The sequence below is a fragment of the Corvus cornix genome, chromosome Z (genome assembly GCF_000738735.6).
Source record: "Corvus cornix cornix isolate S_Up_H32 chromosome Z, ASM73873v5, whole genome shotgun sequence".
Taxonomy (NCBI): Eukaryota; Metazoa; Chordata; class Aves; order Passeriformes; family Corvidae; genus Corvus; species Corvus cornix.
This window is the reverse complement of record NC_046357.1, coordinates 44,225,288-44,238,580: the sequence shown is the minus strand read 5'-3', so window position 1 is coordinate 44,238,580 and position 13,293 is coordinate 44,225,288. Positions and strand designations below refer to the sequence as shown.

The 13,293-nt window shown below is 36.1% G+C and overlaps 1 protein-coding gene across 1 annotated transcript in view; it reads left to right on the top strand.

Annotated features, from left to right (window-relative positions):
• The window catches only part of SHOC1 (shortage in chiasmata 1), a 45,097-nt gene extending 35,605 nt beyond the window's left edge, over window positions 1–9,492 (top strand). The window contains exons 21-26 of the mRNA XM_039567728.1: window positions 2,102–2,195; window positions 3,235–3,366; window positions 4,714–4,863; window positions 5,854–6,025; window positions 6,245–6,799; window positions 9,216–9,492. Of these exons, the coding sequence (XP_039423662.1) occupies window positions 2,102–2,195; window positions 3,235–3,366; window positions 4,714–4,863; window positions 5,854–6,025; window positions 6,245–6,799; window positions 9,216–9,310 (1,198 nt within the window). The 3' untranslated portion in view covers window positions 9,311–9,492. The remainder of the gene's footprint in view (window positions 1–2,101; window positions 2,196–3,234; window positions 3,367–4,713; window positions 4,864–5,853; window positions 6,026–6,244; window positions 6,800–9,215) is intronic.
• Window positions 9,493–13,293: the final 3,801 nt, after the last annotated feature.

The following is a 13,293-nucleotide window of genomic DNA, read 5'->3' as shown; positions in this document are numbered from 1 at the left end:
AGCAGTAGTTATTCCTTAAGGCTCTTTGGAAGTATAGATCGATACGTTGTGTTGACAATAGATGAATGTACTGCAATCTTTTTGCAGGTACTGTGAAACTACTGAAAAATGAAACTATTGTGTCCAAGTTCTGTTATGTGTTGGGTCACTTTTAGGCCATATCTTCAGACTTCTAGCATATCTTTCTTCTTCATAATCATATTTAATTCATGCATTGTTTCACATCACAAATCATTAACCCTGAAATTCTGTGCCAGTTTGACTAGTTTAAAATGTTCTCAGTTTCTTCACTAAAGTAACATTTGACCTGTGATTTGATTATATGAAATGTAGTTAAAGGATGCATACTTGAAAATAACAACCAATTAAATGCATTTCGGGCTGTATTCTCTTACCAATGTGTATATTAATTCCTCCCATTTTGGATGGTCAACTGAATTAGTCTATTGAATAATTTGTCCTGCTTTTAATAAAGAATATTAGCTTAAGCAATAGCATACTACTTAAATTTCGGTATGCAGCAAAACAGATTGCAGGTAGAAGAACTGCTTCTGAAAGATAGATAAATAATTAAATAATCAATTAGTATTACAAGTACAACGTAGACATTCCTACAAGCTGCTGCTATTAGTGATGTTGTACTTTATATAGTTAATGTAGGTGTAATATGATTTGTATAGGCTAAGTAAGTACTTCAGAAGTTTATAACAATATTTTGCATTATTGAAGTTCCCAAGAAATCTTAAGAACAGCCTAAAAAGGTATTGACACTTTCTTTTTAGAGGAAGGAAAAAGAGGCATGAAGCAGTGAATCAACCTTTTGAAGTTCAAAGAAAATAAAAGTTGGGAGTAAAAGCTAGTTCTCCTAATTCCCATATGTGTCCTTAACGCTTACATTATTTAGCTGTATTTGTGTTTGATCTGGTTTCTGCATATTATATTGATACTCATTAAAAGCGTGGGCAGCCATGGTAATGTATTTATTTAGTTTTTACTCTGTATTTAAATTCCATGGTAGAGTATGGAAGAACTAAATTGTGAGGACTCCTGTGACACTGTAATATCAAGGCTGGTGACATTATCACTCCAATATACATGCTGTTGGATTATTTTCTATTCCAGAGAAAGACTGAGTTTAGAGTAAGTTGTGAAATTCTTTTGTTATCCTAGTATTTTTAAAACCAACTTGTCCCTAAAGAAAGCAGCTTATTAGAACAAGTTGTTACTCATTTTTCTTTGAACTTCTCTGTAGGAATACATTTCTCTTAAAAATACGAATATTGTAGTCTCATATTTCTAGTGGTCTTTGAGTTTTTCACTTAGTTACAATCTTGTTATGCTCCTATTGAAAAACTCAGTGAAATAATAAAAGTAACAGTGATCACTGGAGACCACCAAAATGTTTGAAAAGTTGGTTTTTGTTTGTAAAGCTATTTTTAGTCTTACACAAGAGACAAAGAAATGGTTGTTACAAAATAACAGAGTTTGAGGCAGGCAATACTGAGGTGAGGTGTGTTGCAAATGTGCGGGTCCAGAAATTTCACAACTCTAAGGATATGAAACACTGGAATTATTCTTACATCTGTTTGAAGTAAATTCACCCTACAAATGCATGGTTGTGAATTACTGTGTTACTACCACTGTATATAGTTTGCAACAGGGAAACATTCTTGAAGTGTTCTTCCAGTCCATCGGTAGTTCTCCTTTTGCTATGGAAGCACACCTTTTGTTCACATAGTTAATAAACATTAATTTATTACCTCTTTTGAGATTTTTTTTTCTATAAGCAAGTTGTTGCTTAATTTCCTCTCTGTTTTTTCTCCAGTGTCTCCAGTGACTGACCTTGATCCAGACCTTTGCTTTTCAGACCAGACTTGCTTTGCTGTAGACTGACTCTGTTTTCTTTCCTTACAGTCCATCCTTCAGCAGTCAATCCCTTAATGTATCCTAGCTCTCCTTCCACAGATATTAATGCTCAAACTGTACCAGTATTCTGAATTCCAGGAAATGAAGCAGATATTTATGAAGACATGGAACAAATGGTTTGAGATAATTACATGTGCATATTAAATATTTATGATCCAGTGAAACTGTTTTACAGGTACAGTCTCAAGGGAAATACTCTGCTTAACCTTGTCTCAATTTATGCCATTCTAATTGAACTTACACCGAAGTCAGAAGACTTTGAAGTGAAGGTAGTTTTTTTCTTCATGATACGATATTTCTAAAGAGCTCAATCAAGTATGCCTTCTACACTGAAAACATAAAATAGCTCAAAATTACTAAAATAGAAGAGGATCTTAGTTCAGTGCTGCTGAAGTCAGTGAAAAGACTGTGTTGACTGCAGTACCAGTTGAATCAGATTCAAATAGCAGTTGAATGACTAGGAGTCAAAGAATTATATAATACCCTTAATAAGTTATTAGAATATATATTAATCCTCCTTATGTCTTAATTTGAAATTTCAATATTGTGTTGCTGATGTGACAGAAGAAATAAAGAAATAATTTGCTGTCAGCTGGTTTGCTTTTTTAATGTGACAAGATAAATTAACCTTTTTCTTTAAAAATCAGGAAATCTAGAATCGAAAATTTGTTTTAGTATCTAGAATAATCAGCTTTAAAATTGGGGCAGAAGTTTCATTCAATTTACCAAATTGTTGGTAACTTAAATTTTTGAGTGAAGTAATATCCTTTTAAATAATAATAACTTTTTTTTTACTTATTTGCTGCCAATATTTAGTGCAGATCTTTATGAAAGTCATTATTATTTGCATATTAAAATTTGTATAAAATTTACCTGATTACATGAAAGTTACAGAGAGGACAAAGTGTTTTTCATTTCGTGTACTCAATCAACAGTGTAGCTTGTGTGGAAATTACAGCTTCAAAGCGTTACACATCTCCTTAAAATTTAATAGGCATCTCACAATTGCCTGTTTCATTAGGAACTCATATTATACCCAGAAATTTGATCACATAAAAAAGACCTATAGGAAAAATCAATTAATTTCACCTACATAGGATTTCCATAAATACGGAGTGTAATTTGCAGCCAGGCTAGTGGTCAGAGGTTGGAGTTTGTCTGCATGATAAGCATGGATCAGGTTTAATTACTCAGCAGTACCAACTCTTTGTGTTCAGGGTGACCTTTAGTTTTCACCTCAACTTCTGTAGCAAATTAAGACACTCATTGGAGTAAGTTTTAACCAAGAATATTATGTATCACTTTTAGGTAGTTCTTACACCAGGGATTGAAGAGACAGTGCTGATAATTCGTCAGATTGCTGACAACATTTTGATAGCATCTAATATCAGTCCTCATGAGTGGCTGGACAAGTCCTGGCTTTCAGTCTTGCCATCTGAGGTTTGCCATGATTTCCCATGAATTTACAGTTTTCTTCCTAAGATTCATAAAGTTTTAGGCTTTCTTGTTGCTGTCCTCTTAAAACATATTATTCAAATAAGCATTTTATATATGTATATACATGTATATGCAGATATATATATGCAGAGATATATATAAGCATATTTCTAGTATATATGCGGAGATATATATATATACACACATACACACACACACACACATATATATATTATTTCCATTATCCTTGTCAGCACAATTAGAGGCAAATTGGACTTTCCCTGTGCTTTCATGATTAACCTGTAGGGATGTTTATCCTCCACATCTGCCTGTCAATTTGTACCATTCTAGGCACTAGGTTTAAAAAACTACCCAAATTGTAAAAGATAAACATGCAGTGGCTCATTTGGGCAGGAAGCCAAATTCAGCAGTGCTGATCCATTACTGAAGTCAGTGGCATTGCTTGCTGACTTGCTTTAGTACCAGATGGTAGAAACTTGTTTAACTCATGGAGTTACTTATTTAACTCATTCCAATAAATGCTGGAATAGGCCCATCAATCACAGTCAAATATATGATATCCTTTAACTTGTATAGTAAGGTTTTCAAATAAAACATATGGATTTGTTAATTTTATGTGAAAACTTTGAAGTCTTGTAAAGCTGAGATTGTTTTTGGATTTTACAAAATTCAGAAGTGTTATAAAGCAGGTATTGGCATGGCCTTTCAAGAGGGGAGGTATTGGATTATAGGTTTTCCAGTTTAGAGTTTGAGGATACTGGTAAGAAACTGAGAGGAGTCATTGTATTGTGTCTCTGTTAAAGATATTTGATCCTGGCAGTGCTGTATGAAAGTCAGGAACAGGAAGCCGACATTGATAACAAGCTACTCTCAACTTGCTGCCTTGTTTGTGACATTCATCCTCTCCCTGGCAACTTCTGCTTTTGCCACCTGTCTGCTCTTAACAAATACAACTTTTGTAAAACAGAACCAGTTTTGTCAGTTTATATTGATCTAGGTAACTCACTTTAAAATGGAGAAGTAATAGTAAATCTGGTCATGCATTTTAAAATCGAGTTTACATGATTCACTTTAGAAAATAAGCATCTTTAGAGTTGCTTTTTGTCAAACTGTTATGCAGAACTTACTCTTTTTCAGAAATGATACTATGTTACATCTGTAGTAAAAAAAAAGGAGTTTTAAATGGACTGTAAAAGTACACTGTTTGAAAGCTCTTTTTCTATGATATACTCTATGACTTATTCAGTAAGATATGACTTTATAGTAACAGGAAAAAAAGGAAAAAAAGTTTGTCAGGTATCAATCTAACAAAGTAATTTCCATTTCCAGACAGAGAAATGCCTGCTTACTTTTCCATGTATCAATCCTCTGGTTGCTCAGTTTATGTTAAAGAAGGGATCTTCACTGAACAGGTTATTTCTTGCAAGCTTTGATCAACTCCAGGAACTTCTGCCAGAGGTTCCGAAAAAAGTTTTAAAGGTTGGCCAAAATTATTTTATGTGTTAGATCAATCTTTTTGCTCTGTTGTCATATGTGGTTATTTCGTTTGGGTTTTTTGATCTGAGGCTACATGTGCATTTGCTGGTATAATTCAAAAATTAATTACAGGCTTTAGCATATCATTCATATCCCAAATGCTGAGTCTGCTGATTCTCAGCAGATTTTGTCAAGTCACCAATATGTTTGTGAAAAGATAATGAGAGCATTTCCTTAACTGAAAGAATACTCATTAGATCAACTTCCTCCTCAAGCTTCACTAAATTGAGTATTGTATCAGCATGCAAGCTTTTGTGTTTTTCTAATGTAAAAAATGTTTTCCAATTAAGCATTTCCAGGCCTTCCATCTGTCCTTCAACCCACCACTTAGAAATTCATAGTACTAAGCATTTGACAGAGCCCTAGAGATGAAGAATTATGTGCTCCTACTGTTCAAACCTGGGAAAATTATAGACTGAATAATTTAATTCAATAAAAAATGCACATATTTTATCATTCAAGAAAATGGGTGAAGCATTCTGTTAAGGTGAAGGAGCAAGTGAACAGGTAATTTGGGCACTGAATGTGAAATTGTGCATACTATTGTTATAACTGTATTATGTGTAAAGCCATCTTTATTGACAGAAAAAGCTGAGTTAAATTCCTCTGTGATGTGTGATAGGTGCCAGTTCATTGCAGACACTCTTTCCTACAGTCTTGGAGTAATGAAAGAGAATAAACTTATTAAGATATTGCTTTTCCTGTGTTTCAAGACAGAGACTGTTACTTACCCTGTTTATAGATTTAAAACAGGTGGTATATTGCCTACTGTACATGCCTCTCCTGCTTTGGTAAGTCTTTTATTTTTGCTACAGTAAACAAAAATTTATACATCTTAGAATCTTAACAACTGGTTTAATTTTTCATGTTTGACAGTGGTATGTACAGATATGCACCATAAACATTCCTGACATATTTTCTTTATTGCTTCAGCATTTCAGTGACATGATATCTTCATACAGCCTAAATGCTGCTTCTCAACTAGAAAAAACAGTGAAAGGTGCATCACACCCAGAAAGCCTGAATAACTTCAACGCATTGTATCTTGATAATAAACAAAACTGTCAGATTTTAGAGCTGCTTGATAAGGCACAAAACAGCACAGGTAATACCTTGAATTACTAGGGAAATGTGTCTCCTTTGAAACCAAGTAAAAAATCTGAATGTATTAGAATCTTTCTCTTCTAATCATGGTAAGGTCAGTTATTCTGATGAGACAGACTGCAATCAAAATGCTCAATGACATCTTGTTTTTCTGTAAAATGTAAAAAATAAACTTGTCTTTCATTCTCCAAACAAAATGGTTCAAATTTTTCTCTACCAGGAACATCTCATATGAATTCTGAAGCCCTAATTCCTCCACTGAATCATCATAAGGGTTTTTTAAAGTCTGATCTTCCAAGCTGTATGCAAAAGAAGGCATGCTCATCAGATATAATTACAAGGAGGAAGCCAGATTTCTTTGCTGTATCAAAGGACTGTGAAGATTTTGCTCATCTAGATGTTAAAAATTCTCTCCATGTTCAAAGACAGCCTTTCAGGATGCATGATAGCTCTGGTCATTCTTCCAAAGACTCTGAAAAAGAGGATTTCTTTGCAACTTTCAGTGACTGTGCACCTCAGGAGAGCTCTAAGAGTTTTCTAGAAGAATTTAGAGATGCAACATTTAAAAGCCCAGAAATTCAGATTGACCAGCCCATGTGGAACTCATCATCCACAGGCCCACGTAATTCATTTGGTCATGATGATTTTCTCTCTGATTTCTTTGATGATATGGATGAGCTTCAAAATCTGAATTTTAAACAAATAGGTGGAGCATCTAAAGGAAAGAGAAAACAAAATTCTCCATTCTTATGGACAAAAGAAAAAATTAAAACAGGTAGGTCCAAAGTAAGCAGATTTTACTGAAATTACTTTTGTTACTCAACTGCAAAGTTGCAAGGAGTATCTGTAAGACTGTATTTTGTATTTTATTTAAATAGTTGTTAAATCAAATTCAACCCAGCAATTGCATATGTATTTCTTCTGTGACAAAAGGTTCCTAACAGGTTTTGTTTTGAACATAAAAAATATATTTTTAAAAAGCGCTAAACCAAACGATCTAGAATTGTGTTACTGCCATTATTTTTCCCTGGTAAATATTGAAAAATATAGTTTTTCAATAGTGTAAGATTCAGCTTCCTTTCTCTTTGACAGAGCCTAAAATATAGATAATGAGCATGCCAGAATGCATTTAAAAGTTATGGGAAAGATTATTTTGTAAACATAGATTTGGACAAGGTTGAACAAAAGACTGTATTTTCTCTATAGGACAAAGAGGAGATTCAGCAAATCCTGAAAGTGAAATTCAGATTCTACTAATGGCTGTGTTTTGCTGTGGGCACTAATGGAGTAAAAATGGTGCTCCAAAAATTTTCTAAGTTTCTTTCATGTATTTTCTTATTCTTGGAATATTTTTTTAGCTAGTATCTCCAGGGCTAAACTCTCCACTTGAAATCATTCCAAAGCTTATATTTTCAGAGATGGTATAATATGTACTTCAAACGTTGTTTACCCTGAAACTGCGTACAGTCCTTATACAAAATATTAGGCTTCTCTTTTTTTGTGATTTTCTTATCCCTGGTTTACTCCATCAAATATAGTTAGCTTGAAACCTTTTTTAATAAGCCATAGTATGTATCCATGGAGTCTTGCAACTAAGAAAGTCCCTGTCAGACTGTATTGCCATATCATTTATTGTAGTATTTTTTTAAATTATTCTATTTCCCTGTAGGTGAGATGCCACATTTTTTTTAAAAATCCAAGTTTAAGTTTGTTTAAAAAAAGTGCCTAATGCCTAGTACAGGTTACTTCATTTATGATTTGTCTGCTGCTGCCCATCATTAAATCTCTCAGTGGTACAAGGTCAGCACAGCATTAAAATGCTTTCACTAATTAAATCAGACCCATTCATGAAAACCTAAGTAACTAATTTAAATTACTCTTTCATGGACTTCTTTGGGTAATTACAGAGGTAAAGAGAGAAAAGTTAATTGGATATGGTAAACTTCTTTTAATTTTCAGGCTATGTAAATTTAAATGTTCATACAGAAACTCTGAACAGACCTTTTGCTTCTCAGAATAAAAATTGAGACCTGCAGTATTGCTGAGTAGGTAACAGATATTTCAGTAACCTGTAACTAGCACTGATAGCATAAAATTCTACATACAATATATTTCAGTAGAGATCAGGGCAGATTCTCCTGGTACCACATTTTAGTGTTCTGAAAACACTGTGATCTCCAGCTGATAAGTTTTCTGTAATATTCTTGCCCAGTAGGACAAAAGTATACTTGAATGTGAATCAAATCAAAACAAGGAAAAGTGATTTTTGGTTTAGATTTTGGAAGAACAGGCTTATTCTACTTTATAATTCACTAGCCAGGGGAAAAATAAGTATATGAAATAGTTTTGCGTGCTAATGCAACATCCCCTCCAAAAAATAAAAAATTCAAAAACCAACCTACCAAATGAAAAAAAAACCCAACTGACCAAAAAAACCCCAGCTTCACCTTAATACAGTGAAAGCTTCTGAGAGCAAAAATTTAAGAAATATGTAGCAAGTCAAGTTAAAAAGACACACTGGGAACAAACCCCAGGGATTTCTTCAGGCTTCAGATCAAGCTCTCATTAAACCACAGATAATTCATGACACCACACCAAGCCAGTATTTCCACTGGAGCAGATCAAATCCTTATGTCGGTGTTAGAGTTTTCTGACAACACTTTTTTTAAAGATTAATATAATAGTATTTATAATTTCCTTACAGTAACTTGTTTTGAATAAGCAATTTCTCAAATACTTTATTGTAAAAGCACTTGAATCTTATGTAAGTATGAATGTAAGTAGCTTTTTTGAACAACTTAGAAACATGACCATGTCTAGTTAAAAATAACTAAATTTCAACAATTATAGAATAGTTCTAAGTGTAGTATTAATGAAATAAAAATAAACAGTAAATATTTTCTGAAACATTGTGGTTAAGGATAGTGTAGGTTGATTTATTAATTTTTGTATAAGGTCCTGTATTCCTATTACAGGACAATATGCATAAAACAGGTCAGTAGCAGTAAGAAGTAGCAAATATTAATCTGTACACATTTTATTTTATGACAGTTGGTACTTTTCTTAGGGAACATACCAGTCAAAGATAAAGTCTGTTAGTGCTTCTGAGAAACACACAGTTAAGTCTACATACAGGTTGTATATATAGTTAATCATGGTTTTTCTTTTTTCCACTTCTTTTTCACATTCAGGATTTTCAGAAGTACAGGAGTTCAAAAAAAGGAGATTGACATATGAAAGAGTCCCTGGAAGAAGAGATGGACAAACACGTCTTAAATTCTTTTGAATGGAATGCGCATTTGCATATTACATACTTTTTTTTTTTTAATTCTTGACATCCTTAAAGGAAAATAAATAAATTATTGTTGTTGTTAGTTTCTAGAAAGAAATTAGGATTTGGAAATTCTTGCTAGCTCAGGATTCTTCTGTATGTTTTTCAAATGTTAATAAACAAACTAGTTTCTTGAAGCTGGATAATTTCTGCTTCTCTGTTGTCATGGGTGATACAGAGGTACTGTATCGCTCTTTACATAAAAAAAAAAAAAAGGAAAAAAACAGATGCTGAGGCTCACTGAAATTTCAAAAAGCACCTGTGTTTGCTGCCTGAGCATGCCGCTTTTCCAATGTAAAGATGGGCTAGATCTGCCAGAATCTCAAGGCTTCTCAGAAGTCTTAGAGATTTCTTGCAGTTATGGCTGTGGTCCTTTGTAGCTGTCCCTTGGGCTCTGTTCCACTTCTCTTCTTCTGACATCTCCTTTAGGAACCGTGTGGTAAGTTCCTGAGCTCCTTTTAATCGACCAATCTAGGAGAAAGCTCTTTGTTTTATGGACATTGTGCAAAATTGTGTTGAAATTTAGCGTTCTCATGGATTTGATTCAGGGAGCTAGGCTGTGACCCTCACTCTTTGCATAACCTGGTGGAGGCCATTTGTTGGCGTCCACATTTTTCAGCCTTCTGCAGTGCATTGGCAAGTAGGGGGATGGGAGTCATCTGGGAGGCAGATCCAGATATTACAGGGTACAACTAGAAGGGGTAAAAGTTTGAATTTTAAAAAAAAAGCTATCCCAATTGTAATCCAAAGAGCAGGATAGAACAGTACCCAAACCCTCACTTTCCATCAAAAGATTTGGCAACAAAACTGGAAGTATATGTGGCAGCAATGGTAGACAGTAACTCCATTCTGCTGCAGGAATGCATAAACGGTTTGCACAGGCATGCCAGCCAGCTCCAGAATGTCTCTGCTCAGCGGCCTTCAGCTGAAATGATTCAGGTTTCAAACTCACAAATCTTTTTAAATTTGATGCAGTAACGGAAAGGGGGGGGGGGGGGGGGGGGGAAGGAAAGTAATAAAAGAAAAACCACCAAGTTTGAGGCTTGTGCTTGTACTTAAATACTTATTTGACATTAAGCCTTCATTACGCACATGTTCACTATTTGGGTAAATGAAACTAGCACTTACGGGAGAAAGATTTGGTCTCTCAGAGACAACAGAGTGCTGATTTTTAACTAAATTCTTAAAAGCTATGATGGCAGCACTAACTGCAGTTTTAGTTCAGAGTAATATCCCAGAATTATTTGTACCGCAATTGTTTGCAAGATTTTAGAAAATACCTTTCACAAGTGATAACATAAAAAGATTTCTAGTAAAATTGCAAACAAGCCACTGTTTCCTAGAATAAGAGACTGAAATAAAAATTGCGATTTGCTTATACTATCTATGGCCCATTTTTGTGGTCACCTGACCTAGCCATTTTCCTTCTTTTGCATCATGGGTTATGTTGTTCAAAACTACCTCCCAAACATCCAGAACCAGGAATCTGTTTTTTTTAAAGCACAGCTGTACAAAGTCTCAGTCACAGATGACCAAAGTTTGAGAAAATTATAGCTGCCAGTGCCAAGCTATGTATTTATGTCCTCCTCTTCCACAGGCAAAGGCTGACACAAGAACTTTCATATGAACAGTTGTGAAAGTGTAGCATAGATAATCTATAGATAACTTTGAAAACGAAGACATGTTGTCTACATTAAATAAAACAATTCAAGTGCTGTCTGTGTTAAGTTTCCATTAGGTAGAAAAAATGTCAGTGTACAGTTAAATTACTGGCAATGAAGTGGAAAATAAGGAAAAGGGCTTGAAATGACCAGTTCCTTTTTACTGTAATTGTTTATGACAAATATCAGTCTCTCACAGATATGGACACATTGACAAATTTATAAAACATTACATTCTTCCCCCTCCTTTTGTCTGTTTAATGTGCAGTAAAATTACTAATGAACTACACTGATGCACGTCCCCCTGCCTGCCCTGCCAAATGACCTATAATTATGAATTAGGAAGCAACTAATTCTTAGTCAAAAAGATGTAGTACAAAATCTAATCTCCAGTCTTACATCAGCAGGTAGGGATGCTCCATACCTGGAACATGTTTGTAAGCCTTTTAGTGACCAGGCAGGAGGCAGCTGTAGATGGAGAAGAGCCTTCCTGATCAACTGGGAGAGAAGACAGTGAGAAAAGGGGGTCTTATGGCTCATGTAAGGCACTGAGCATACAAATGTGTGCACTCAATCTTCTTTACATCCTGGACATCCTGTATGACCTGCTGCCATCATATGCCTCTGCGCAGCAGATAGCCCTCTTGGATAGTCTTTGGTAAAGGAAGCTAAGATGCTGCCCACAGTTGTCCACCTCACTGCAGATCATACCTGTTGGAGCAGAGGTGGTGAAATGTGATGTTTGCCCTGGTCTAGGCCATCACAGGGTTCAGTTCAGCAAAGGAGTGCAAACTCAGGTACACCTGCAGCTGTAGAAAAGACATGGCCCTGTAGACTGGGGTAGGTAAGAGACAAGAGGTTCTCCTGCCTGCAGAAGCAGTCAGCTGCCCATGCTTGTTTGTCAGGTTCTTTGGTTATGGCAAGGAAAGGGGACCTGCAAAAGCTGAGCTGCTAAGATGCAGCCACTTCACCCAGCCAACACGAAATAACCAGCAGTGGCACACTTCACCAAACTGATTCCCAACAGGAACCAAAGAGCCTTAGTGCCAACCAAAACTAATTTGGAGCTTGTTCTGACACTCAACTTCTCTCACAGAACATGCCCTGGGAGGGCAGAGGTGGCATTGCTGTCACTCCTCTCCCTGCTTCTACCCAGCAGCTCAGATGCACACTGCCCTGAGAGCAAAGAGGTGCAGCAACCACACTCCTCTGAAAAGGCTGGGATCCATGTCTGAGGAATGAACACCATGCTCAGAGGGACATCTGGATGGAGTGTTCCCAGTCCATCTCACAACTGCTGCACAGGTCTTTCTAGCCCTTGCTGGTGCAAGACACGGAAGTAGACAGGATCTGCAGTATGCTCACAGTGCTACTCCAGCTGTAAGAGACCAGATGGAGCTGGGCAGGGCTGCCAAGAGACAGCAGTGGTTGACTGGCTGTCTAGCAGCGGTGGCTCTCTGCTGCACTCTGTGATTCGCCCACTCCTTATGCCAGCTCAGCAACTGCTTCAAAACCCAAGCTCCAACTGACATTGCTGAGCCGGAAGGAGTACGCAACAGGAGTTTTGGGGAAAGAAACAGATGTGAAGGGATGAGGGGAGGTTTTATTGCAGGAGGTAGAAGAAAGATGAAGGGCTTGCCTGGGAGGAAGTAGGCAGCAGCCATAAGCTGGCTGTCCAAAGGCTTTTGATGTATGCACTCATCAGTATCTTTGTCATTTTGGCCTCAAACCAAGCCTCTGATGGCCTCTATGCAAGAGTAATTTGGTTTTCTCTAGACTTCTGTAACTCTGTCCAGTGCTAACAGAAAAGCTGCCATATTTAAACAGCCTACAGTGAAAGGAAGTCAGAATGAAGAAAAGCTCTGAAGAAAGGACGTTCTCTTCTATATTTAAAGGCACAATACATACTGGCAGTATTACAGCTCTCATTTTGGTGTCTTTCTGCAGGACAGCAACCACGAAAATCTTTTGACAAAGACTGAACTGCCTGGAGGACACTGTTGCCCCATTCCAGTTACTGTTTATGAATGTTAAGTACTCAGATTGCAGAGTTCTTCCTTACAGCTTCAAAATGTGTAAGTGAGCCTGATAACATTGTTAGTGTTTACAAATATGGTCAACAGATACAAATGGGATTTTTCTACTAATAAGACTGTTTCTAAAAATCCAGTAGCAACCTTCTCTTCCCAAAAAAGCAAAGAGCTCCCCTCCCACTGCAAAATCCAAGTATCCTTTTCCTTACATAGCTGCTCTTTGCTACACAAATTACACAATGAG